Below are 27,773 nucleotides of genomic sequence, written 5' to 3'. Positions count from 1 at the left end.
TTCCTGGTGCTGATCCTTTATTTAAGTTTTGGGCAAAGGAAAATCGGCTAGGGCAATGTACCCGGCCATGAGAGACCCCCAACAAGGTCAAGATACCAGAGCCTTGCGGAACTGCGTTGTAAGTGCCGACACATGGCAGCGCTGGTCAAACAGCACCGATGCCCGAGCGTTGGGCCTACACCCATCCCCTGGAGGGAAGATTGCCTGGGATCATGGATGGCGATGCTGCATTCCCCCTGTCCAGCTTGATGAACATGGCCCGATCACACATCGATGCCGATTCTATCACAAAGCCATCCCTGCCCAGCGCAGCCAAACATCGGCCGCGCGACGTGACAGACAGCTATCTGATGGCCCGTCTATGCAACTCCCGGTGCGCTGGCGTCGCGTCCCAGTTGCGATTGCGATTGCGACGACTGAATCGCGTTTCTGAAGCAAGTGTCAAAGCTGCCGCCCCGTCAAAGAGCCCCAAGGGCCAGTTTTAGTTGGTGGCCACACGCCACGGGCCGCTCCCCGTGCCTTTTTTCTTAGTGCGCGACTCCTGGAAGTAGCACCTTCGCAAACAGGCCGTTTTTGCAACGGCTCCCTTTTCGATAATTTGTTCTAGCGGGCTGGGGAGAAGAAGCTCGGGGCTGCCGACGACGGCCGTCGACTCAGACAAGCAAATGAGACTCTCCGCTATGGGCTTTGTAATCTGCGCTGGTATTGCTCAGAAGTGAGAAACGGGGCACAGCACTGGCCGGTGCACACGGTACGACGGTACGAGGCAAGCATCAGGGAGCCATGTGGGAGAGCACAGTCGTCCTTTTCTTACTCAGTACAGATTAGGGCCTTTGCGCATTCCCCCGCAATTTGCCCACCGGGAACAGGGTGCGTCTATTCATGAGTCAAACGAGGAGAAAATGCAATAAATTAAATCTTTTTTTACTTGTTTATTTAATTCGTCGTCATCGTTGCTGTGTTCCTGTAACCCGGGGTTGCTGGGACGTCTCCAGCCAATATTCAGCGACCAGGGGCCGCTGCAAGAGGCCGATTCGGTCCTCGGTACTCGCTACTCTCGAGGGGTTTGTGTCAGAATGCGCCGTTTTAAACGGAATTCTCGTTGCTCATTGACGGCTACTTTGTGCCTGCACTGTGAAGAAGACCCTAGGAGTTTGCCGTGCTCGTCTCTTCCAGGTTGGCTACTCGTATGCTGAAAGCTACTTGTAAGAGGCACCGTCGATACCAGACGCAAAACTCATGTTGTTTGGCTTTAAAAGAAAAAGAAAAATGGAAAACTCTCCTCTAATCTCTTTCTTGGTGATGTAATTAAAATTGTTCATTAGGCGTACGGCCCGGAGCCCCGAAGATGAACGCCCGCATCATCGTCTTCTTCATGGCCGAGACATGATCCTGCTGAGGAAACTTCTGAGACAAGGATGCCTCGCTTGGAAGCCGTTTGCTTTGCAGCGGATGAATTGGAGGCCCCTCCCCGACTGTTTAGCTCCGTGGCGTACCTGTACTCTGTGCAAAAACCGCAAAGCTGTCTTGGTTGAGGTCTGTTTCACCACGCCACCCGCCTCGTGACCGTTCAAAGCCTGAACCAAGGTGGCACTGCCCTCCTCTTTCAAGATTGGAGAATGTGAAAAAATCGTTTCGTCACGGGGTCGCTTGTGTCTCCCTCTGCCCTAAAGAATTGACATATTCGTTATTTCATAAATACAACGCTGTACAATACGAATTGGTGATTTGCCGACGTGTTTCGGATCAAGAAAAATGGCTTAGCTGGAACGAACCATGTCTCTCGTCGGAGCGACACTGCCCAAACCAACGTCAAGCCTCCTCGCGCTGCAAGATTCCACCTGCGCTCAGCAGACTGCAGATGCCAGGATTGGCGGGAAGAAAACGATGAACAGCAAACCGCAGACAGGTGCATCGAGTACGAGCAGACAGCCCAGCGGGCGGTCGATGCTTGGCGTCTGGTGGGCGAAGCGCAGTGACCGCAGCATCTCGTGTCGTGTGCCGCTGCCAGCCCTCTGTTGCGTGTGTACTGGCTGCTTACGCAGAAACATCACGGGCAGAAAAATCTGCAGCTGAAATGTGCATTGCGGCGCGCTGCTCCAGAGGCCAAGGCTCGCTGAGCTGCATGCGTTGCACAGCGGCCGGGTGTAGTGGCTGCACACTCCTGCAGAGTTATATTGCCATCATAATCATACGAGCCGCTAAGATGCCTTCACGTACGGAAACTTCGCGCCGCAATATATTTTGCCAGTCCATGATGGTCTCGAATACCATAGCAAAGCAGCTTCTAGGACAGCGATTAGCAAAAGGATAAATTCAAAAGGTTGCACAGATATGCACCTATACGCATGCTTTACCTACGTGTCACCAGACTATACGGTTGCAGCCACGAAGTAGCTGTAAAACCGTATAGCTTACCTCAGCTGGTCTCCGATAAACTCAATGCTCTGAACGCCGCAGCGTCGTAGGTCCTCCAATGGGCAAGCATCGTCCATCCAACAGCGCAGGTAAATTGGTATGCTTAATAACCAGCATCATAAACTGGTATGTCGAGTTGAGAGTGATCACGTGTGGCTATAGCCGCCAGACGTTATGAAGTTCTCTTTCCTTATGTACACCAGCAAGGGACTCGGTGCCGGGCTCTGTCTGAGGGTGGGGAGGCAATATACATTCATCTGCAAGCTTCAGGTGGTGAAAGTATGTTGTCTATTTGAGGCGTTCCATGCGGTCATGGCCGGAATATGAAGGAAATCTATCCGAGTATGCTTGAACTCTGTCCAGAACCGCCCAGAGCTGTGGTGTTCAACAGCTGAGATACATCTAGAACGAGTGGTCGTTTGCGCGACAAAGACATCGGATGTCTGCATTCAGCTCGCCACGCTTACATTGCATTGCGGCGATGGTCTGTGTTAGCACCCGAACGCATGGGACGGATGAAAGGTCCCGGGGGATACCAATAAAGAATAAAAATATAATTTAAATCATAAATTTTAGATTATAAACAATAATACTTTAGTAGGCCTCTCTCAGCTGGTCATTCGAAGGGTCTACATCACGGAATTGAGAACAACAGATGGATGCGATAGCGTCGTATCTCACGGAAGCACTGCTCTGCCACCTACGGATATTTCGCTGCAAGTAGGGTGAACTAATCCATGACTCCTTACTTTGTAAACCAAATACCTATATAACGTATTGTAATGTTGTTCAAGTTCTCTTCAAATGCTCAAGTAGTGTTGAGGACTGAGAACGTCTTGTACCAATATCTAGCAATCTAGCCACAAGTCGTCCCTAGACCGCACTAGAATCGGAAATTGCTAGCTTACGCATCCACCATACAGCTTCAACGGCATGAAAGAACTTCAAGTGATGTGGCAGACCAAAAGCGGCACTGGCAAGGGGGTGCCAGAGCGACGCCGTGGACCTGACAGATTCGGCCGGGAAATGACGGGGGTGATGACCGACTACGCCGCTGCGGTTACCGAACGATTTTTTGCGGCTGAGATTCTGGGGCAAATGCTGCAATTGATGAGATGCCTCCCCATGATTCGACTCGGTCGGAGGAAAAATCTTGGTTCAAGTACCGGCGCATAGAATCAAAGAGTGCGTGAGCCGTCACAGTCCTTCTTTGATAGGCAGGGCTATGCGAGACGAGGCCCAACACGTGGGCTTACACCCAGCCTAAACCATGACCGATGAAACGGTCTCGTGAGAAAGGTGATGAAAAAGTATTCAATAATTGTTCTGAAAATAATGGATATTAGTTTTTATCAATGAAATATTTAATTGTTTACTCGGCATGGCTTGTCTAGCAGTGAAATGTGCCGCAATTAGAGACATTGACGTTGATGATACAATGCAGACCTAGGCGCACATCACAGACTGCACGTCTCACGTCTATTCGCTGCGTTGCTCTCTGATCTTTACACACTTCAAATTGAATCACACTGGAAGAACGAGTTGTTGGCCAGTCAGTCTGCAAGCTACTAGTACATCGTCAGAAAGGTATCGAAGCACACAATATCGCGTCACTCAGACCAAGACACGCCTTCATCATATGACGCCCCCATCTCGGAGCGGGCGTGCACGAATCCTATTATTCTCGTTTCAAACAAATACGGACAATTCAGAATAAAAAGTAAAGTAATAACAGAAACAATCTGCTTCTTTGCTCACCCAACGGTCTCGCCGACCTCGGACTAGTAAGCTGGCTGACAGACAACCCTTTTGGGGGCCAAGGCTTGAGCTGAAATGACAGCGTCGCAGTGAGAGCACCCGTAGAGGTGTCGTCGCCCCTCCCAATCACTGCGACACTCGGGCCCATCCATTTGTGCCTTGCGGCGCGCCCGCCACGTATCAGACGGATGGTCACTTGAGCACCGGAAGCACCATCCCGTGTGACGAGCGCAGCAAGCGTATGGCCCTCCTCTCGGATTTCCGTTGGCCACATCCCACACCATCCCCCCATCGCTCCCAGTGTCTGGCTTTCGTGATTCGCCCAAAATTGCAGGCGCCGAGTGATTATAATTAGTGACGGGGGCGTCGTCACGGCCATCTTTCCGCCGCTGCCAGTGGTTGAAATTGGTGTGTTTGGCGCTCAACCCCAAACCGTCGAGCGCAGATCAGGGCCCTGCCTGTCATCAACCTGTCTCACCGTTGCGAGGTGTCGTGACCTGCTCCTCCGCGCAGCGACCAATGGGTAGCAAAAAACAGCGGCGCGATTCTTTTGTCTGAGCCCATCACCGCAAACTTGTGCTCCCCTCCCCTGGGCGTCGCGCTTTGAGTGGCTGATAGCTGGAGGTATATTCAATCTCGGATTCACGTAAATGGGCGGCGCCCTCATCACAAGGACCGCCACCTGAAGGGCTGAACGCGACGTTGCACCTACCTCACACCACGAGGTGGCACTATGGCACCCTGGAGCAAGCACATTGGGGCCAGGAACAGTAGATATTTCCGACCTGCAGAAATCGCAAAGCCAGTAATGGCATCGTAAGCTGCCGGGGGTATATAGTTGGCGCTTCGTAGATTACTTGGGGATTGTCACGCGCTACCCGGCAGTCTTGTGGTCATCGAGAGTCGTGCTGGCGCTTATACACTGAGAATGTGTGGTGCAGTTATGCAGAACGCCAGGATTATTATTTAAAGAAAGGAGAAAAGAATAAACATGCTATTATTTTGTTTTTATTTTTAATGTTTCAAAATGCACAGTTTAGTTAATCAGAAGAGGTGTCCTGGGCGGGCATTGCTGATCTTGCATTTTCCTCGCGGTGACACGGTCAACAGAACATTGCTTGACGTGGAAACGCCATACAAACAACCGAGCTATCAGTGTCTCTTATGTCGTACGAAGCAAAAACCATTGTAAACATTGTGCCCGCAACCGAGCTTCCCTGGAATTTCGCGGCGAATACTTCGGAGGTCTGCTGGGCTAATAAAACGAACGGCGGGGACGAATAACAAAAAGCACCAGTTTTTTTTCCATCTCAAGACGATGAACAAGACATTCTCTGAATATTTCATTTATTATTTCTTTAATACGTATTTTAATTCTGTATATTTATTTTAATCGGATATCAACGTCCACAGCACACGGCGGAGCACGTCGATGCGGCAATAAGACCGCAAGTGCTTCTTTGCTACTCCACCACCCTGCTAGTTAGCCATCTGAAGGGGGGCTGGCTTGAGTGACCTTTGCCGTGCCTGGCAGCCGCTGGCCATGGCTGGTACCTGTCCAGCAAGAGGAGGACCTCGTAGAGTTTTTTTCTGGAGCGCGTCCGCGATGCTGCCTGACTCAAGGACTGGGCCTTTTACCATGACCTCCCATTTGCGATCCTCGGGCGATGGTTGCTGCTTTTGGGAAGTCGCCTTGATTCTAGAATCTGCAACTAGAAGCCTACGGGCTCCATCCAGTTGCACTGCCTTTCGAAAAATAGCAACGTGGGTGATGGGAATTTGAGCTAGTTGATTGTTAGTTGCCGGTAGCGTCGTCGATGGACGGGGTCATCCATGATTCATCAGGTTCTTGGTGGACACAAAAGCCATTGCTCTGCAAGAGATACGAACCATGCCAACAGTTGAGAGAGGGGAAGGGCCAAAAAAAAAAAAAAATCAACAATGCCCTCATGACCCTTTGCCTGGTAGAAATCTCCACCGCTCAGCTGCAGAGCCTCACGCAACGTTGCGGAAATGTAAATAGCAGACAAGGATGCGGAAAGACCTTGGCCGCGTCAATAAACATGAACTACATTGCGAATTGCAAACGACGAGGGCTTGGAATCATCCTCAGTATGTATCCAAATTGCCAACCGTTTTCACGAGGATCAGAAATAGAGCCATCACTATTTGCTACCGGCTTCTGGTGGCTTGTCGGCCCGGGAGTGTCGGGTCTCCACCGAAGCTTCTGCTTCGCCCGGGCTTGGTCTCCATAGTAGATTAGCAACGGGTTGCATGGAAAAGGGAAAAGGGAGAGGGCGAAAAAAAAAAAGTCAAAGATAGGCTCCTTTCTCGGTGACTCTGCAAATTTTCCAATTGCCCCCCAAAGACTGGGGGGAATATCCCATTCGGGCCCAATGGGCCTTGTCGGTGTCCGCTCGGCACACCCTGGCCGACGGGACCCTGCCCACCGTGAGAAATTACAATAAAAAAGTATTCTAGAAGGCTTGAAGAGCAGCATGCATCTCCACCATGGCATAGATTTGGAAAATAGCTGCTCAGCTGGTCTGCAGAAAACGGCAGACAAATCAGCTGCCCTAAAGCCAGAAAAACGCCAGCTTCTTCTTCTTCTTCTTCTTCTTCTGAGGGTGTTGTCATGCACGTTAAGAAAAATGCCTGCAGGCCAGCTGAAGGAAGAGATGCAGGCAAAGTAAAGTCCCTGCAGGAACGTGTTCCGGGAAAACATATTTTTGGGGTCCGAAAAATCCGCCAACGGTTCTAACTGGATGGGCAGAGCCTGTCCCGTCACGCGCAAGCTCGGCGTATGCGAGAGACAATTACCAAGAGTAGTACATGCAGCCACATCCCAGAAAAGGCTGCATTTCTTCATTTACGGAGTAGTTTTCCTGATTACATTGATTGCGTTCATTATTGACAAGGGAAAAGCTGTCACGTAGATGCCTGCATTTTTCTCTGGTCCGCTGGAGCGAGTGGGTTGCCGCGGAATGCAGCAAATGCGTGCAGGGTTCTTTTGCGTCCACATCCGGCCCAGGGGACTTTTTCCCTCTTCTTCATATGGAGAATATCCGCAACAGCAATAGATGACCCTGATTAGTTGCTGTTCCAGGACACAAGAATAGAAAGCAGCCACCGGTCATCTGCCTGCTCCGCCCACCGTTTTCGCGGTGTGGTGCTGGACATGTTACATTATGGGGTCCCTGATCGGCTGCTGTACACCAGTGCGATTGGCATAGAATCGTGGGTAAAAAAGTCGGGGTAAATGCAATGCAACTGGTGATCCCTTCCCGTATTGCCTATCCAGTCTGCTCAACGAGCCGGCTCAAAGTCTGCCGTCTTACGGACTTGGCTTACTCTCCCATCTTCAACTTTTTCTGATTCCGCCCTTGTCGCCCCTCGGTCGCGGCTAGAGGCGGACTGGCAGCAAAAGCCCTGGTTTCTCACGCTCTCCTGCCCAAACAGGAAACTGCCACAATGAACAATTTTGGATTTTACGTACAAGCTTGCCAAAAATGCGGCTGGAAGGGGGCTGTGTATGTGCAAGGGAAACTCGACTCAACTTGGTGCTAATAAGTTTGGTGACCCTCCGGAGCCCGGTATTGTTCCCTCGTTTTATTAATAACAGGCAGGCGGAAGAGAAACGCAGCCGGCCGTCTTGCATCAAACCAGTCGAAGGAACGAAGCGGAATAAAGTGGAACGTGGTTTGGAATATCAAGCGAACAAAGATGAGTAAAGAAGGCCGAATAAATAATAAAACAATAAACGTATTTTTATTTGAATTGTTTTGTTTATGTCCATTGCGACTTACAAGATGCGCTAAAGCCTCCCTCTCCATTGTTGCCCTCGTGTCTCAACCGCCAGCCCCTCTCGCTCCCCCACCAGCGCGCCCCATGCCGTACACAACGCGTCCTCTATCGCACCGCGTCTTGTACGGGCAAATGGCACCGGGCTCGTCATTTGTGAGATGGTCCATTCAAAATTCCCATTCCCATCAAGCCACCAAAAACGCCATCGTCGTTGATTAGAGTATACAGGCGTGGAACGCGTCTAGTATGCATCGGTTGGCCGATCCTACTTCGCATTGTCTTATTCACCCACCCATGATTCTCTTTTTCATGATGATAATGATTATTATTATATCCAATCGTATTATGCTTGCTTAATGTCCAAATCTTAATTAACAAGATCAAAGGCCATGCTAATGGCACGCCCTTGCTGCGGAAACCCCTCCATTCCATCTTGCCTCCCGTGGCCGAAGATGGACGGGCCGCGTTTGTGTGTGTGTGTGTAGTACGGAAAGCGACAATTTCCCCAGGTCTTTGTGTCGCGCGGGGTGATCGTGACCGGGATCTCTGAAATCGTGCAGCGCGGAAAGCCTGGACTGCGTTTTGCAATCTATAACGAGCTCCAACACTGCTCTTTCAATCACAGCGTGACACCAAAGTAAAGCAAACCTCGTATTGGCACAGCCTACAACAATGCGCGTTGGCAGATGAGCATCACAGGCCTTCACCGAGGCAGCCGTCAAACTCTACCATAATGGAGTTCGTTGATTGAGCCTTTCGAGTGTCGATCAAAAGGCTCCCGAAATCCGTCGCTTTGTGAGATCTGACATTTGCATGTATGAGCTTTCTCGCTCCTACGAAGCCTGACGTACACCCACCCCCCCTGCCTTGGCCATTCTCCCTCGATCTGCCAATGTAGGGGCCTGCAAATGCAAAAATATGGAAACAAATGGTTGAAATGGTGTGCAGTCTCTGCGGGCCGAACCTGCCATCTACCTCTCCCCCTCGCGGCTGGTACCTGAATGTCTTGGAATGGGCGGACGGACTTTCAGCAGCGCAGGCGTTTTGCCTCCCCCAGATTCTTGGTGGGTGCGGCCCGATGGCGAGTATGCGAACCAGTCGGTTGCGTTCGATCTAAGACAGGTTTGTCTTTTTGCTGGAATGCCAGGACAGCTGATGCATGCGGGGGAGAAGCGCCGCAGGTTCAAAGGAAGAGAGACTGACGTCTTCTTCTCTTTGTCGTATTTGATTTCGCTTTTGGTGCGCGCGCGCGCACGCATGTCAAGAGATGGGCTCATGGTTGGTGAATCGAAGAAAACGGCACCAAAACGCGGGCCGCTTGTTAGCACCACTTGGCCGGCGGCCCGACCGTTGAAGCCAGTGATGGAGGTGAGAAAGCTACAGAATCCCGAAAAGAAGAATGCTCGTTTGGTTTTCTCCTGCACATCTCAGAGCTTGCCAAACACTTGTTGGCCAAAATGCAGGCTGCACGACCCCCAAGGCCGTGATCCAATGACAAGTCGTTCGCTCCAGCGCTCGTCATCATGAAAAGCACTTTAACGGAACACAAACAACATGTGAGCGCCCATTACGTATTTGACACTGTTTCTCCTCGAAAGGGAAAGGCGCAGTTTCCTCGCGGCAACAAAGCAAAAAGCAAAGAATGGCTCGCCGCGCTTGGTTCGTCTTGCCACCCACATCCCCCTAGTTCCAGACAGGTGCCGGAGCCTCGGGTCACGTTCCGTCCAGCTGGGACAGAAGCGCAGCAAGGGTGTGTGTGTGTGTGTGTGCTTGTATCGAGGGCCATCTATCATTTGTGATAGAAGCTAGCCGTCGTTCCAGTGCGCTGGGACGACGGGTGGCCCTGTTGGCCTGTCATTCCCAGAGAAAGACGATCGTAAAAAAAATGAAAAATGAAAAAGAGCTACCCCATATTTTCTTCCCTCCCTGGGGTTTTCTTTTCCTCTTATCATGAGGCACGCCGTTTCTCCCTCGCTGCAGCTGCACCACTGTGTACGAATGATTTCTGACAGATGACGACGATTTGTGAAAAAGTCAAAAAGAACAAAGCTTGAGCAAAGAATGAGATGGCTAGATGTTTAATTCTTGAACTGTGATGAAAAGGGATTGCTGAGCCAGACAGCGTCTCGCAAAGCAGCCAAAAAAAACAAGGAAAAAAGCAACCAGTCATCTGACAGAACCCAGCCTCCGCCGTAGTAAATTGCAAGGCACATCCCGCTGTAATGAGGCCTGTAAACTCCCCCCTCCCCATCACTGCAGGGCTGGTGGCTGGCTGGACCAGAGCCCAACGGCGCTAAAATAGGGTGCGGCCGTAGGTAGTTGGGTAGGTAGGTACAGCGCTAGAATACAGTGAGGTGTTCCGCTTCTGGGGCGAGGCGACAACAAGTGGGGTCAGTCACTCGTCCATCCACACATCCCATCCCGACCTGTCGGGCCGTGCCCCTGGGTCGGTCGGCGCCGATGCGACCATGATTTCTCGTAGCGTCGTTTCTTGCTTTTTGATGCACATTGCACTCATGAAATACATCACAAAGTATTCATCATTTTTTTCTTTCTTTCTTCGCCAGCCAGCCAACCAGTCTCGGCGCTGCACGAGGCCCCTGCATGCATGCGCTGCGCTGCACATGCCCGGCGCGCCGTTCCTTGGTCCCAGCGATCCGGAGCAGTGGCAACAAGTCACATCACATTACAGCTCGCAGCTTGCAGAAGAGGTAAAAGGAGTCTGAGCCAGCATAACTCGGTACGGCCGTAACGTACATTCCGGACTCTTTTTTTTTTTTTTTGCCAAAAACCATCATCGTCATCGGTGCTCTTCGCATTCGATCCAATGATACGAGGCATACGGAGGACGGGCCGCCGATCTGAGATTTGAGATTCTCGTGCCTGAGACGGTGGGAGAGGATCTCGGTACAAAAGATCGAACCATGTCTTCCAAAGAAATACTGTAACATTGCTTATTTATTTTCAAGTTGAAAAAAAAGACATTATTTATCAATTATTATATTCTTTCTTTAGATTACTTGCGCATCTGCCGTGGCTGAAATGTCCATCGCATCATCTCCACACACTTCCTTTTGTCCCTTTTATTCCCAAGCGTTTGGGCAGTCGCAGGCATTATTAGAAAAAGAAAAAAGCAAAAAAGCAAACTGCAGCTGCACTGGCACGGCCCGCTGTCGACCAACCGCTTTCTCATCAGCCGCTCTCTGGCAAAGAAGGTTGCCCCTGTGGCTGACGGGCCAGGGGCGGCGCGGGCGGGCGCCGTGTCATCAATGATTCACGGGCAAAGTGTGGCTGGCCCCAGGTTTCTGGGATTTCTTGTTTTCTGCCGATTGCGAAAAGATGACTTGTTTCTTTCCCGTCTATTCCATTTTTCGTACACGATCCCCGCCATCCTTGACCCGTGTCTTGGATCGGTGGCACACAGCTGAGGGAAACTGTCTCCCTCCCTATTTTTTTTTTTTTTTTTGCTGGCTCTGACAATCTTACTGCGTGAGAGAGGGTAAAACGGTTTTGGAGACGTGAAATGTAGATTCGACGAGAGACACGGGCTGGGACGCGGGGGGCCGCCTGCGCGACAGCTCCAAACAGGTGTCTTGCAGCTCTTGACCCAAAAGAGACGATGGCATTTCGAATAGCCATACATCCGGTTTGCAGATATGCAGACCCAAGGACAGGCAGTTACTCCGTCGCCAAACCCAGCCTCGGAGAATTAGCAACGACCCGACTGCGGAATTATTCCCCATCGCATCACCCGCATCACAGATGGCGTCGACATGGTAATTTGCTCTACCCTGGTTGCTGCAAAAGAAGCTCCCAGCATCCAGACGTTACATCCCGCCACTCAGGGCTTGCGGGCGACGGATATTAACATCAACGCCACGCACGTCTTGAAGTAAGCCACCAATCCCGGAAGACCCCTGTCACTGCTTGCTTGACTGCACAAGTCAAATGGGCATTGAATTTGTCCCGAACGAAAAAGAAGCGACGGCCGCCACCGGGGAAAGCTTGTTCAAAACACCTTTGTTTCCTCGCCGCAAATGATCGGGCTTGCTGGGCGCGCTTGTGGCTTGCATTAGCCCTAGCGCCGGCAGCCCTTCCCCGGGGGCCGTCCCAGGAGAGCGGGTTCCTGGGGGCGGCTCGTCAGCCCTGGTGACCTGGATGAGTTTTTCGAGAGAGAGAGAGAGAGAGGGGATGAGCGGGGGTAGACCTCGGTCTACTGGGTACGTCGAAGGGGAAAAAGCAACGCAAAGGGGGAGAAAAGATGACAAGAAACACGGTAAACTAGCGCATTGCATCAAGTCGATGCAGGTAATGACTCGGCCGAGTTGTCTTTTCTACTGATCACTTTCAATCTTGCTACGAGACTCGCCAATTACCGTGGAGAGACCAGAGGGCTGCAGTCCGAGCAGGTTTTGAGGACGTGATGATGCCGTTTCGGGCAGGTCGAGCTTCCTTCTGATCATGCATATATGCACGTATGCCTTTCCCCCAGGACCCTGCTGAGCTGAGCTGCTGCTGTAATATGGGCCGATGCAAGAAAAGATACCAATCGTTCGGCACTGCAAATCATCCCAGTCTGTACAACACGCTTTTCCCCCTTATAACTTTTGTATCCATAGTGGGCTTGCATCTGGGGAAACGTTGCGGATGACATGCAGCTCGCTATTCTTGTGGGCGTACGGCATATCCTTACCGCCCCCAGCTGCAATTTCAACAAGCGAATGTCTCAAGGGGGCAACATTATGAAATGGCGGCAACGTGAATGACGGCCGTCGTGATCCACGGGTCTGAATTGGACAGAGATGGAGAGTGAGAGGCTGATGAAGAGGCGAGGGGCGGCACCGACGTCGACCCCTTTCTAATTCCAGGCAGCCATGCTTGAACAGGTCTGATTTTGACAAATGACCTTGCGTTCTGCAGATTATTCCAGTCAAAAGCAGTCAGCAACAAGTGACAGTGGTTGGACAGTGCGGCGTCCCCAGGTTTCGCCAAACGTGGTTGGGCCAATGGAGCAAGTCATGTGGGCGGGCGAGACGGGCGGTTGATGAGTTGGCATTTTCAGGCTCTGACACGCTGTGTCTGGCCAGATGACCTGCTGACCGTGGGGGGTGAAGTGAAGCCTTGCCAAAAAAGCACCGCCCATTCCAACTGGGCAATATAATTTATAATGGTAACCAAGTTTCCACGCAGCGTGCCAGCGCCCACAAGAGGTCCCTGCAGCAGGGTCCGGTCCCCTGTTTCTTGGGTTGCTTGGGGGTGCTCAGCCGCCTGTACTTTTGCCACTGCGTGAACCAGATGCCTGACACCACTGATGGACCGATGGACTGAGAAGCGGCTGCAGGAGGAGCGACAGGTGACTGTTCCGTGCTGAGCTCAGGCGGGTTCAGCGATGTCTTTCGGAGGCTTCGCTGGCAGACTTGAACCCAATGGTATGGATGGCACGGGAGCTCATGACCCTTTCTGATACGCAGGCATGATAAAAAAGTCCCTTTTTTCTTTGCCGCACTCTTGCTTACGGCACGGCGGACGCAAGGACATTCTTTTTCAGGAATAGAGTGCGGTTTCTCCGCTTGTGCGCTGCTTATTACGAGGCTACGCATGGCTGAAGCGCTGACCTCATGATCCAAATGTTTTCTTTACCGCCGAGCGGGCCAAATCTACCATCGTGGCACCATCGTGGTACACACTACCCATTCACGCTCTCAATTGAGCGAGCATGTAGGGGGAGGGCTTGGGTCAGGCGCTTGGCGGCTGGGCCAATCTGCTTGGCTGAGAGGAAAGGGGACCTGTGACCGTCCCTGCGCAAATTTTTTCCTTTGTTGGGCGACGGGCCCTGAAAGGATTCTGACCGACAAAGAAAAATGCACAACAAGCACAAGGCTTGAATTGAAAGTGAGCCCAGGGCGCAGGCTTTTCCCCAGACAGAGAGGTCAGCTGGGGGCCGATTCAGAGCCTCGTCCTTGAAAGGCCAAGCCCCAACGGCACGTAACATCAATTCGTTTATTAGAGCCGTGTGAGGGCTCCGCTCGCCAATTGGCGACTCCCGAATCAGGACCCTGCCGGGAGCAGCAGCGTGCAAGCGTCGTCGAAACGGACCAGGCCGTGCCTTTGCCATCAAAAACTGGGGTTTCCGTTCTGGAGCGCACCGAGTGTCTGAGCAACTCTGGCCTGGAACGGCATCTATTGCTTGGTAGAGTTTCTCGAGGCTGCGGGGAAGGATGATTAGGATTTCCCTTGGTACGGTTTGTTCAGAATTAATTTGGCTGTAAGATTGCGAGCGCATGTCAAGGCGCGTCTCTGTCGACGGGCGCGTCCGCACCGATCGCAACACCAACACCGTATTACGAGACACGTCGAGAGAAAACGGTAGGCTCGCGACCGTTTCGGGGTGCTGGCCGCCGCGTGACTGGAAAAACCTGCCTGTTGCGGGCGTGGCAGGCTGGCAGCGTCCGTTTTGCGGGCGGGGAAGGGCCAGGAGGGAGGCCTCGGCCACGGCAGCCCGAGCAGGTGGAAAACGGAATGCCCATCAGCAGCCAGTCGCCAGCTCAGCAAGCTCGGAAGACCCATGTGATGGCGACGGTAACAATGCCACGCAGGGCTGGCTGGCTGGCTGGCTGGCTGGCTGGCTGGCTAGCTGGGAGCCGAAAGAGAGAGAGGCAGAGGGAGAGAAAGTGAGAGAGGGACTGGTGGGGAGCCTGGCTTCCCGACTGCTGGGACGAGAAGGGCCGGAATTGGCGGGGGCCCAAAATGGCTTAGCTCCTTGCCTGACACTAATACGAAAGGGGCACGAGATTCTGCCCCAAAACAGGGATACTACCGAATGGCGCCTAGCGCAGTCTCCCATCAGCTTCATGACCGCGCCCGGCTGCTCCCCGGAACACCTAAATTCGCCCTCCCTTGTGCTCCCAGCACCCCAGCACCCCCCCAGAAATGCCCAAAAGTACCGCTGGAACAGCCTGGCAGGGGGTCTTGGAGCATATGGGGAGTGTTACGGGGGCCTCTGAGCGTACCCCCCTACACCACAGGCCTGGTCACACCCACTGGCGGCGGTCCCGTACTGGGGGTCTTGGGTACTGGCCATACCCCCGGTTCTTGCCCGTGCTGCTGGGTGCCCGTGGGCGGGCTTCTGAATAAGAGGGACGCATGGCCCCAATGCTCACCGGTCATCTTACTCTTACGGCATGCAAACTTAATAACTACATCGACTTCCCCAGACTCCAACTTGTCCCTCTCCTCCTCCACGACTCTCCACTCAGTAACTCTACGACTGCCAACGTCTGCTTCATTGCCATTCCGGCCTTGATCACTCTCACGCCTTCCACGCACACACCCTCTGCGAGTTCTGCATCCCCTACGCAGCTCAACACATCCTTGCCGCCACCTTCGCCATCAGACCGCCGCGCTCCAGCAAACCTCATCACCGACTCGGACGACTCTAGCAACGATTCGAATGCTCTTCGCTTCTGGTGCCGACTTGAACAGCATACTCTGATTCAACCCGCCAGCGACTTCCCGCTCGGCACTCTCTCCGCCACACCCGCCTTCTTCACCACACTGCTCAAAGCTTCTTGGGCCATCACAGCATCTCACGACAATGCCGTACAGATTAGATACGCACGTCTTAACAGTGGATGCCAACGTTATCCACAAGGTCGATACCGCCAACCCTGCCAACCTGTATAGCATGTGGACTGGTAAGCCCTCCTTCCCCTGTTTGCGCTCTCCGCGCCGTCTACCTTTGGATGACACGATGGGCTAACCAAACACCTAGTCTTCTCACGCTGTGCAGACTCACTCGAGCAAGGCCGCAGATTAGAAAACCTCAGCTGGAGACTCTGGCAGCGCGAGCAGCTCGTCGACAACGAGAAGCGACTGGACGCTTCCGCCATCTCCAACACTTCGCCTCTGGCCGCCCCTTCGCGGTCCCAAGATCTTCCACAGCTTTCCGGTAGCGTCGATTCACTCCTTGACGAGGACGCCACCGAATTTGTTTCCGAGTCTGCTCCTCTGGAGATTCGCCCTAGGATACATCGTCTTGACTCTACCAGCAGTCGCAGCAGACGCGACCGACACATCAGCTCCGACGACTTTGAAAAGATGGTCGTCTCCATCGTCAAGGACACTGCTCCTCTCTCCGCACCCACCGCCACCTCCCCTCTTGCCGCTCCCAAGAAGGAGACGGCTCCCATCGCCCCGGCCCCAACACCGGCTGAGCCCACCATCATGGCTACCCACTCTAAGCCTGCTACTGAGACGCGTGCGCTTGTGTCCGCTGAACTGCCTATTCGCGAGTCTTTCCCCCAACCCTCGCATATCGCGGCCGCCATTCCCGAGCCCGAGGCCGCTCCCGCCCATCAGCCCGTCGCGCAGAAGAAGGCACCAGCCAAGTTTGCTCTCGGCGGCTCATGTTCTTCTAGTGAGCAGGGCATGAGCGTCGAGATGTCGAAGTCTAGCCTGATGCCTCCCCCGAAGAAGGGCATGTTCCAGATTGGTGGCTCCTCCGGGTCTGCCTCCACCAAGAGCGATATCCAGCCCGCCAAGCCTATCATCTCAGAGAAGATGAAGCAGGTTATCGCATCCACCAGCCGCAACTCTCAGCTCGAGGCCGAGAGTGCTATCGACTCGGATACCGATGACGACTATATTGATGAGAGCGCCATTGATGATGATGACTCTTCTGATTGGGAAGATTCCGCGGAAGAGAGTGGCAAATCGAGCGTTGACGACAAGTTCTTCCAGCGTGTCGAGTCCAAGGCTAACCTGGTCTCCCGCCCCTCGCTCATTACTCTTATGGTCGCACAGAATGAACGCCAGAAGAACCTGAGCAACCAGGCATCCCACTCTGCCTCTGCCATCGAGCGCTCGCGCGCTGGGCCTCACGGCTCGGCCCTAGGCGCCTCTCCTAACGATTCCGACGAGGGTCCGCTGATGATGAAGGGCATGCGTCCCTCGAATCTGAAGCCGATCATTGAGGTGCCTCGGTCCAGCGCCCAGCCTATTGAAACCAGGCACGTGGACATCCAGGCAGCCTTTTCACCCCGAACTACGCGCCGCAACATGCTTGCTACGGAGCTTACCGAGTCTTTGCGCCGCCACCTTCTCTGGGAGCGCCAGCAAAAAACGTCGACTGCAAACGCTGTCCTCAAGCGCCGCCATACCTCCCACGATGTCGCCAACCTCAAGCAGTTCCCCGAGAAGCCTTGCTTGAAGAAGAGCGAGGACGCCAATGCCAGCAGCTGGAACCAATACTTCAACAAGGACGCTTTTGATGGCTACCACTCCAAGGGCTGGTAAATACATAACCGAACACAATTCGACAGGGGCGCCTTCGCAGTGCAACCCATTTACATATAATATCACGACAGTTACAGCAACTAGCGGCTAGCGTGATGGAGCGAGCACCGCAGCGCGACTCGATCACGCATTCAGCATGACACTGAACATACTACTCTTTATCACACATTTTTTGGCACTTTGCGCGGCGTTGCTTTTTTCAAGATACCAAGGAATTCTTGTTTTCTTCAGCCTTTACGGAGGCTTTGGGCATTCATGTTTGGCCTGTGTTTTCAACCGCCATTTACGTTACCATGGTGGATTTGTACTCTAGCGAGATGGGGGTTGCGGGGAAAAAAGCAAAATGAAGAACTACTGTATATTCAAGGGCAACCTTGAGACGCTGGTCCTGGGAGGAGGCATAATGGGAAAAAGACCAAAAAGCGCCTGGCAGAAAGAGAGGCGGAAAGGATGTGGATTGCGACTCCAAAAAGCGCAGAAAAGAAAAGCGACAAATCATCGCATGGAAGACAAAAAGCTTCCGATATTTCCGGGACCGAGAAGGATAGCCTCAAGCGTACAAAAACCATAATAAAATTCGATACGACTAGATGATTCTACTCTGAATGCCTCTGCGACTGTTGACTAAAATGCATACCCGGATTGGCGGCGTCGGGCGGGCGGAGGCGCTTTTCCATTGGTGGCGGCGGCCGCACGAGCAAACGCGGCAAGTCAAGGAAGTGTGGCTCGTGCTTTGCGGGGTTGTCATTATATTTACGAGGAAGCGAGCAGAGGAGGCTTGGAATAGACTTTTCCTTTTAACTGGGGCGCCGACGCCGAGGCTACATGGCTGATGGGTGGGCGAATCCCCGTGCTCATATGTATTTTTTTTTTTTTTGCGAAAAGACCCGAGACTGGTGCCTGGCATGGCGAGAACAAATATGGTGTGGAAGCCATTTATTCACCAATCAAGGGCTGCATAAATTCCTGGCTCTCGCTGCCGTTGGATCGAAGCGGGCGCGGTACATATCTAGAGTTGGCAGTGGAAAGAGCCGCGACCGCCGGAGAATTTGTTTTTTTGATGGGTTTGAAACAATACTGCTGCTCGGTACATTCAAGTTGCCTCTTGCCAGGACGGAAACGGAAATGGGAAATGAAATTGAGCGTGGGTAGTTGAGGATTCGACATCCGTTTTCGCGAGCCCGTTGTTCTAGACTGTGGCGTCGACAAGGTTGCTTGGTCGCAGGGATACCATGACACACGCGTGCACAGAAACAAGATGCCTCTTTCTTGCTTGTCTGCAAAACGGATTCTATTTCAAGGGCGAAAAGCAGAGGAAGAATAAATCAGAAATGATGCTAAGCGAGACATGTGCATGCGCACATGCTGGGCTTACTGTGCTACTGTGATTGAGACGCGCCGAGGTGTAGAATACACATACGCGCAACGCAGCGTCATGTCCTCAGAGGTCATGCGCACCCTAACTGAAACTTGCGGGGGAGGGCACAACGGGCGACCTGGGGGAGTTGCAGGGGTCAGGCGAGGCGATCGGATGTTGGCTGGAGCGCATGGGGTCATCTGGTGTATAACATTGCGCTGTCTCGGCGCACATGTTGAGCAAACAGCCGAGAATAGAATGAATCGTATGCCGAAAAGACTAGCAACTTGATTGGCCAACTCTTGAATCGTTTGCCAAGCCGGAAAAGGCCGATGACAACGGCAGAAAGCAGTCGTGGATAGAGTGTAGGAATGCCGAGACCCGTTGCGCATCGCAATGTCCCCGGCTGTGCCCATTGAACATGTGCCGCCTAGCAGTCTTGATGAAGTCTACTACGCGAAAAGAGGGAATATCCCGGGATGCCAAAGGGTCCAAGGGTGTTCTGTGTGTGTGCTTTGTTGCTGTGTTGGCAGCGAGAGAGCTCCGTGCACGACCGGACCCCACAGAACTTGGCTGGACTATCGAGATTAAAGTATGAATAAAATATTAAAATGCTGGGGCGTTGAAGATGGGAAAATAAAAGAGATCGCGGGGTAATGGGGAACGAGCGGCATGTCGGGCATCGTGCGCCTATGATTTGGGGCTGCGCGTAGTTGTGCGTGGTGTAAGCGAGGATGGAGGCTGCTCATGTTTACGGTAAACGGCGTCAAGATGCTGAATAAAGACATGTGCTTTTAATACAGACCATTTATTCATTGGACACAATGTTGATTTTGCAGAAATCTTTGGGTCTTGGTAAAAAATGCGAGCAATAGGATACAGTTCAATGAACCGCTACTGACCGGGCGTTGCTTAATTAGGTGTTTTTTCTCGCCATGTCGTCTACACGGGTCCTTTGGGCTCGGATATTCCTGCATAACGTTGGAGGATCCGGCCACATCCCAACAATGCTGACAAAACCACACAATTGAAATCGATTTCTGCGAAATTCGTGGCTCGTTTGACTCATCGCGCAGCCTTGCGCGGCATTGGTGTCCCGCAAGGCTGGCGGGCTGGCGTATTGGACTGACTCACCATCTCGGGACCTGCCTCTTACAGCCAGCCTGAGCACCGCCGTCCACGCATCCTCACCACGACACGGGCTTCTCAGCCGCGATGGACGAGATTTGACTAAACCCTGGGGCTCCAAAGCGGCGATTGACTGCCACGAGATTCCAAGGTTTAAAGCCTGACCGTCGCCTCCGCAAAATGAACAAACCTCGTCGCTTTGCCACCACTCGCAACCACAACAAACCATGTCATCCCAATTCGGCCGCGAGGCCATCGAGATCAAGACGCCCCGGGTCCTCATCCGCACCGGCGTGGCCTCCGACGCCGCCGCCTACTCGCGGTACGCAACCTCGCCCGCCAACTTTCCCTACGGCGGGTGCGAGCCCTCCATGACGCCCGGCAAGGCCGCGGAGCGCATCGCCCTCTTTGCGCGGCGGACCGCCGACGGCAGGTTCGCCTGCGTGCTCTTCTTCTCGCGCGCGACCGGCGACCTCGTCGGCTACGGCGGCTACAACTGCTTCGAGGTCGTCGACGACGCCGCGCTGTTCCTCGCCGCCGGCACCGGCGGCGACCCCGACGGGAAGATGAAGGAGAGGAGCGCGGTGATGGCGGACGTGGGCATCATGCTGGACCGCCGCTTCTGGGGCCAGGGCTACGGGCTGGAGATTCTGATTGGGCTGGTCGAGGGGGCGAGGCGGGAGGTCGGGGCAGAGCTGTACCGCACGGAGACGGATCCGGAGAATAAAGAGTACAGGGCGCTGATGGAGCGCGCGCAGCTGGGCGGCTGCGTGAGCGGCGAGAGGGCGAGCTACGATGAGCAGAAGGAGGTGCTGCAGTGGAGATGGGACGCAAGGGCGTGGGAGGAGGCCAAGAGGAAGATTCAGGACAAGGGGCGATGGGTTGATATCGAGTAGATGTGGCATGGGCAGGCGTTTCGGGATACAATGTACATGGTTTGTGCTTTTACATATGCTCGTATACACCACCGGAGGACCATCTATAATGGCGCACAATATGGTTGATCATTTTAGATGATATATGACAAGAGTACACCGTCTAAACAGGAATTAAAGAACTTGCGCTCATGACACGGAACAAAAATGGCCTACTAGCTGATGAATTACATCATGGTATGCACGCAAGTCACAAGGACGCACCCAGTGTAAGCACTCGATGCTAGCAGACGAACGCCTTAGTCTCAGATCAACCGGGCCAGCAAGCCCGTGATTCAACTATCCCTAATGTTCATCCTCTTTCTAAAATTCTCAGAATTTATTCCAATCGGGAAGCCAGCCCAACACATATTTCTGTCTACACCACCCCTCCGTGCCCCTCCTACAGGCCTTGGGGCCGTTTTTCAGGGTCACGCTCTCCATCCGCAGCCAATCGATTTTGTTCGATTTCCTTGGTCCGGTGCTACACACTTCTTCCTAGCCTCTCCATTTTTGATTGGTGCTCGCTTGCCCGGTGCCTTCATCACGGAGCCTATTAGAGCAGAAATATGTCGAGAGGGGAAAAAAAAGAGGAAGCTGTCACGCGGTGGTCATTTTTTTGGTCGGCCCTGGGCATTCAAGACATGATGAGGGGCTGGCGAGAGCCGGGGATGCGGGCGGCCGTCCGCCGTTTAACAAAGAGCGAGCGAGAGAAAAGAACGGCGGGCTGCCTGGTCATGGCAAAATTGCTCACGAGACGCCATTTTGCTGAGTTGTCAAAAGAGGAGATGGAAGAGATGGGGGGCGAACTACCCCACAGCCTTGGACCAAACTTGGCGATTTGCTGCATGGAATAATAAGCACATATGTGATGGATGCTACGTTGACAGAAGATGTTGCTTCCAGAGGATCGCTTAGGTTTGGTGAGGGGTCTCGCTCTGATGGATTCCTGGGGAATATGCTCGGATCGGCTCATGACGAGAGCTGCAGGATGGATGACCTGCGGTGCTGGTGCGTCGGGCTGGCATTTCTCTTTGGTCTTGTTTCCTCATGCAGGGTTTGCGTGCAGCGCAGCGCATCTCGGGGGCATATGCGGTCTACTTTTTATTTGTTTATTTCTGTAATTCTTCTTTGTCTGCATGGCGCTTCCTGATCATTTCAGACAGCGGTTGCTGCCGGTAGTTGCTCAAAAGAAGACGCGATTCATTGAAACTTGGGAGCGGTGAATTGTCATGCAGATAACCTGATTCAAGGAACAAAGAGCGCGTTCCGAGACGGCTCTTTGACAGTGTTTTTGCGTCTTCACCGACTTTGCGGGTTCGACAGGATGCATACATAACACGAAGCCAGGCCCTTGTTGGGGGGAAAACTCCATTTTGCTGCATGTCATTACAGTGACGTACTAGTCAGCGAGAGACGTGAAAATAAACATGGAATTGTTTTGATAAAATAAAAATCCATTAAATAATTAAAACAATCAAATTTGTCGATTCTTTTTTAGTCATGGCCGACAATTGGAAACACATGCATGACCTATTTCGCTGGCATGACTTACGCACTCCCCGACAATAACGGCGATGATCAATCCCTGCCATGGACATTGCAAGGGGAAAAGACAACATCAGTTGACGCTCCTTTCCCAAGATGATGATGCACTCCAAATCGGGAAGCAGGGCACAGAATCGAGAATTGGAAAAGCTAGGCAGCATTCCTAGAGTTGGAACGTCAGCTGCGAGCCTCGCTCAATTGATGCAACCTCGAAAGTAAAACCGGGGACCGCAGAGGACGGAATAAAATAAAATCACGAGTTGATTTAATTAAATTTAAATCAGCAAAAAAAAAAAAAAAACAGTACTAGCACCACCGGTCCTTGACATTTTCCAAAAGTTCGATCGAGACTTCGGAACCCATGCTGGGCACGGCCGAATGGGTGTGAGCTAAACGTGGACTGTTTGCGGTTTGCGCGCCACATGGAAGACGTCATAGAGGCTGCTGACCCGTGGCCACCAAGAAGACGTTTGCCGCAAACCACGCCCCGGAAGCCCGAAAGAGCTCGATGTGATTTCCTGTTTAGTGCGTCTCTACATTCCACGTCGGCTATACTTTTTTTGTTTCCAAGTTTTATTCCAGTTTAATTCATTTAATTATTTTCTTTCTTTTTCTGTTGGTGGCTCTAGGTGTGGTCGTTTTCAGCGAAAACGCGGGGGAAGTGAGGAGCCCCGCCGGACCGACAAACGGTGCGCCGCAGAGAATTTACCGGAGCTAGCAGATGTACGGAGTAGAGGCGCGCAAATGAAAATCTTTTGCTGCTTCCTCAAAAAGCTGGTTGACATTCCGCGTGATGATCGAGGAGGGGTGCTTACAGTCGCAGGAACTATTGCATTTCGTGCCTGAGAGCCGAGACGAGGCTGGCTGACCACCTGGACACCCTGCGCCAGATAAGAACAGCACAGAGAGAGAGAGAGAGAGAGAGAGAGAGAGAGAGGCTTTGCTTTCAGGGATCGTCATTTTCCGCGGCGGAATATTCTCTTCCACTTGTAAACAAGGATGGAGGAGCGGCGGCGGAACGGAGAACCCCCCGGCGGCGCTCAACGTGGCGTGCGGCGGCTGACGCTGTCTTCATGTAGGTAGGTTGGTGGTGGTGGTTGCGCTCTGCCGTCTTGGATGGCCGAGAGCCTTGTCCACGAGCCACACTCGCACTTTTTGGGGGGCGGATGGGTGATGCCGGTAAATTTTGAACGGGCGAGAGAGCAAACAAACAAGTACATGAGAGCTGTACGGCAACAATAGCGTCGGGACAGGCACGAATCGGGGCGGTCAGCTTTGCAGCCTGTTCTTGTTTATTGCTGATGTTATTAACGGCCCCCAGCCGGGCTTCCGCGAGATTACCAGGCTCTGGCCGAAGTTATTAGGGGCCAAATACCGCGTTGGCTCTGGCGCCCTCGGTGATGCCTTTCTCGAATGATGTTGGGGGCCAGAACGAGGGTCTGCGTTTCGTTCATTTATTAGTGCTCTCCGTCATCAATAGCCGACCGAAGAAGCATTGGCTTTGCGGTTAGCTTTATTAGTCTCGTTGTTGGTAGCAAGCCATTTACATGGTTAGCGCAGCTGTGTGCCTGCCTGTGTATGTGTTGGGCGCTGCGCCATCTGATATTCTCAAACCTCTCTGGATTTAATTCTTTACCAGACCCCAGACTCATTACAAGTCATCATGACATGATTTTCTTCTTCTTCGTCATGCGAGCACCGGTTGCAGCTCCCGCGGCGGACGGTTCCTGCCGCATCCCCTGCCCATGTCCTCGCCTCCAGCCCGAGCGAGATCCTTGCTGGAACGAGAAGGGGGGGTGCGCGTGAGCCGTTGAAGTGATCAGCGTTTTGTGCCACAACACGACGGCGATTGAAAAACATGACCATCTTATTCGCTGCCCAATCGGGCTGTCCAGGTGCGGGTTGCAAATTCAGGAACCTTTGTAACGAAATGGCTGTGCCGAGTCACATTGCAGACAGGTGCTTGTCGACCATTTTAGGCAATGACGAGCCTTTTTTGGATCCTGAACCATGTTCATTTTTGCCTTGCCAAGTATATTTTTGTTACTATTATAATTATTGATTTCTTAAAGCGATTTTAATACTGACAGTCATGCAAAGGGCTCCCGTGACGTATGAACCCGCCGCGCCCGTTGAACATGAACATGAATCATGCAAGACCAAAAGAGAGGCCCTCGGGGCGAAATTGGTGGTGGCGCTGCAAAGGCCCGAAGCGGAAGGTCTGTAGAAGGCAAGGGGCGTCTGGCAATTACCCCAGGAAATTCCTTCTAGAAGGTGTTGCAGGACCACGTGGGTCGTGGCAAGAGAGGGTGTCCTGGTGCCGCGAACGCTGGCTGCCACCTGCGTTGGCCCTTGTCGCTGTGGCGTGCAGGTACATGGCGCCAAGTGAAGCACAGTGACGAAATAGTTCATGCTCGGCAAAATCTCTGGGAATTTAAACGAGTATTACCTTGGATGATGGCTTCTCAGGAAATACGTCACATCTGCAACTTTTTTCGGCCCAGATGGAAAGGCACCTGACAGAAGCAGGACGGGTTTCATTGGATTACCCCAGACAACCAAACCGCGCTCTCATTTCTACCAGTCCAGGCGGCGACTCGCGGGGCGGGCCCTGGGGCATAGTTGGCGTCGCATGGCGCTGACTCTGAGCAAGAAGGACCCGGCTATCGCCTCGGTCATTCTACCGGCGAGTTTGCGCCGCCGACACGCCTCCTAGCTGCAGCGGTCGGTGGCTGGGGACAGGGCAGGGGGAAATGGAGTCCGCCCTGGCAGGCGGCGCGGCAAAAATTACAGTTGGTCTTTCTTCTTTCACGTGTGATGGGCTGCATGCAAGTTCGGCCTGGGGGGGGGGGGGGGGGGGGGAGAGGTGTGCGGATAACTCATTTGGCGCGCCGCACGTACCAGTAAGCCGGGGTTTGTTAGGCAAGAAACTAGCAACAGAGGTAAAGCAACTCAAGAAGGACTCTGCTCAGTTGGCCGATGGAAACCAACTTGGGGATTGGAAAGAGAGGTACATGTGTTTTATCTACTGACGGTCTGTGTTGCAGATGTGTCAAAGCCTGGCCGCTCATGCCAGCCCGCGATCGACACAGGCTACACCCGTCGGTGCATGCGCAGGCCGAAGTGTTAGTCGCGGCCGTCTGGGGTGCTCTCTCTCGTGGCAATGCAAGTGTCAGATCAGCGACAAACCAATGTACCCCGGAAACCTGCCACGAGGGCCAGTGAACCACGCGTCGAATGCTACGTGGTGAAGGGAGGCTTGGACCGGTTTCAGGCACCTTTTGCAAGTCCTTCTTCACCAAACTACTGGTATGCGCTGTCCTGTCAGAGATGAGCAATATGTAATAGCAGGATATGAGTGCTGTTTCCTTTTCCGTCTCGTAACAAGGACCCCGATGGCGTGTATTCGATTGTGGGGTCCATGGTTACATGCCCGCGCCATTGACACAAGGGGACTGGGCTACGGCCGGGGTGGTTGAAATACTTACAATGTAATATTTAAAATAAAATAAAAAGAATCCAGCAAAGTTCTAGTAAAATCAGAAATTAATTCATTCCCTGTGGCCCGCGGGTGAGCTAGTGCGCTGCGGCGTTGGTCAGTTGCCAGCAAGGGCTTAGAAGCACAGGCAGGGGGTTTCTATTTGGTAACGACACAGGGCAAGCTGCCAGACCTGCCAGGACGGGCAAGGTCGGAGAAGAACGGGACGGCGGAACAGCTTCAAATGACCCGCGGTTGACTGGGGGGGGAGGAGGTTGGTTGGCTTTGCGCTGGCTGTCACGTTGTCTCCTCCCCGCCTTCCAGTGAGCACTTGTTGTTGGCAAATGGGGGTTCAACAAGTAAAGCACTGGTAAATACAGATTAGTGCTGAATGAGCCCTGGAGCCGTACCAGTGGGCGTTGATCTGGTGCCGTGGTCGAGCCAAAAGGCGAACGAACCGAAAAAGAATAAAAAAAAGAATAAAAAAACGGAATAGAATAGAAAATAAAAGGAAAAAAGCGGGGTGCCATTTATCTTATTTTATTCTTTTCAATGCTACCATCAGCCATGGTGCCATTGGCTCACTTCCACCCCGCTAAACCCATTGGGGCCGAAAGGCCTGGTGACCGCGACCAGTTTTTTTTCTTCATTCTTTCAGTTCTCAGGGCTTCTAGCCTTTTTCTGGCCCCGATAAAAGGCCTCGGTGTGGCATTGCCGAGCAAAAGGCGAATTTCTCTGGTCGCCGTGACTCTGGTTTCAGTGCGGCATTTGAACGGTATATGCCCTCTCCTTTGCCTCCCTCTGGAGACTTTGTAACCCCCCAACCCCCAATTCGATTGGCGGCGACTTCATGTGAAAAGGCTGCACAATGAGTCGTGTTGGCAGTGGCAGTGGCAATTGAGTCGCAGAGAAGACGTACAATTTCAATACAAAGGACCGAATGGGCCCCAACGCTGCGCGCCTCACTCATGCAAATCGTGTGCAGGATGGCAAGGATACATGGGTGGGTATCACGCACACGCACACACGGCAAAATTACACAAGGAAAGCTGGTGGCATCGCGCGAGTCGTCACTATCGAGTCGTTTGCTCCTTGGCACAATCGAGTCTCGACTGCGACACACAATGACAACCCATTGTGACTGCACTTTGCTTTGTTGACAACTACAGTAAGCGGACACGACGCGACATCCCACGGCATCGTGATCCTGCCCCCAAGATGCCAATTTGCTCCTCTTGTTAGCGTGTGACTACCAGGAGTGGATTGCCGTGCTGCGGCGCCCGCGCGCACGCGCAAGGCAAGAAAAGCCAAGCTTTCTGCCTCATGCAGGGCCTTTGCGCCCCGGCACATGAGGGACCAGCCAGTAATACGTTGCCAAAACGAAAACCTCGACGTGCCATCCACGGCCGCGTCTGCGCTGGCAGCCTTGGGTCCCCCCTCGTCTTTCTCTCTGGTGTAACTGGCTCTCTTTGGGATGTCTACGTTGTTCTGGCCCAATCCATATGTAGTACAAGAAGCAGCCCCAGCACGAAAAATATCAAGTGTAATAACAGAAAAGGCGCGAATAAATCGTCAAGAAATACGCCTGAAAGTACTGTTGTGCTCCATGGGCTGTGGGTTTCGGACATCTTCTATTGGTCGCCTCGCACTTTGTCGGCCCTCGGCGACTCACACTGGAACCTGACAGACTCTTTGGCAGGTATTTTTGTTTTCTGCCTCTCATGTGACGAGAACTAGAGTGCGGGGAAAACGACACACACACACACACACTGCTCGTGAACCCCCAACACAGCGCGCGGGGAAAGAAAAACTTAAATGGGGAAGCGGAAGTATACGGGAGACACCAGAACAAACATACTTCTCGACGTCGAATCATGGCTGAGAGTACAATGTCATGAAAAAGCCGCAAAAGTATTCGTATAATTCGTAAAGGACAACTATCGTCTTGAAATCCTTCCGAGAAAAAGAGCGCCCGCAGGTAAACTCGCAAGGGTCCTCTTCATTTTTAGTCACAAGTTGTCACATTCTCCACGGCGCGGCTCGGCGGAGGTTCTCCAGTTTGCCACGGCGGCCA

The 27,773-nt window shown here is 52.9% G+C and overlaps 5 protein-coding genes across 5 annotated transcripts; 4 read left to right on the top strand and 1 right to left on the bottom strand.

Annotated features, from left to right (window-relative positions):
* Positions 1–158: 158 nt before the first annotated feature.
* Positions 159–828, top strand: LMH87_010959 (uncharacterized protein; the record flags this gene model as incomplete). The annotated part of the gene is made up of 3 exons (XM_056200019.1): positions 159–373; positions 734–759; positions 824–828. 3 exons carry the CDS (start codon positions 159–161, stop codon positions 826–828), a joined length of 246 nt encoding a protein of 81 aa, XP_056051911.1.
* A 1,209-nt stretch (positions 829–2,037) lies between these two features.
* LMH87_010958 (uncharacterized protein) lies at positions 2,038–2,350 on the bottom strand (the record flags this gene model as incomplete). The annotated part of the gene is made up of 3 exons (XM_056200018.1): positions 2,038–2,164; positions 2,221–2,287; positions 2,341–2,350. The coding sequence occupies 3 exons, from the start codon at positions 2,348–2,350 to the stop codon at positions 2,038–2,040; spliced, it is 204 nt and encodes a 67-aa protein (XP_056051910.1).
* Positions 2,351–2,476: 126 nt separating this feature from the next.
* On the top strand, positions 2,477–2,913 carry LMH87_010957 (uncharacterized protein; the record flags this gene model as incomplete). The annotated part of the gene is made up of 4 exons (XM_056200017.1): positions 2,477–2,544; positions 2,622–2,697; positions 2,748–2,760; positions 2,825–2,913. 4 exons carry the CDS (start codon positions 2,477–2,479, stop codon positions 2,911–2,913), a joined length of 246 nt encoding a protein of 81 aa, XP_056051909.1.
* Positions 2,914–15,574: 12,661 nt separating this feature from the next.
* LMH87_010956 (uncharacterized protein) lies at positions 15,575–17,274 on the top strand (the record flags this gene model as incomplete). The annotated part of the gene is made up of 2 exons (XM_056200016.1): positions 15,575–15,674; positions 15,752–17,274. 2 exons carry the CDS (start codon positions 15,575–15,577, stop codon positions 17,272–17,274), a joined length of 1,623 nt encoding a protein of 540 aa, XP_056051908.1.
* A 2,712-nt stretch (positions 17,275–19,986) lies between these two features.
* On the top strand, positions 19,987–20,655 carry LMH87_010955 (uncharacterized protein; the record flags this gene model as incomplete). The annotated part of the gene is made up of 1 exon (XM_056200015.1): positions 19,987–20,655. One exon carries the CDS (start codon positions 19,987–19,989, stop codon positions 20,653–20,655), a length of 669 nt encoding a protein of 222 aa, XP_056051907.1.
* Between the last annotated feature and the right edge of the window lie 7,118 nt (positions 20,656–27,773).

The sequence above is a fragment of the Akanthomyces muscarius genome, chromosome 4, assembly GCF_028009165.1.
Source record: "Akanthomyces muscarius strain Ve6 chromosome 4, whole genome shotgun sequence".
NCBI classification, from domain to species: Eukaryota; Fungi; Ascomycota; class Sordariomycetes; order Hypocreales; family Cordycipitaceae; genus Akanthomyces; species Akanthomyces muscarius.
Note: the sequence above shows the minus strand (reverse complement) of the source record. Positions and strands in the feature narration are given on the sequence as shown.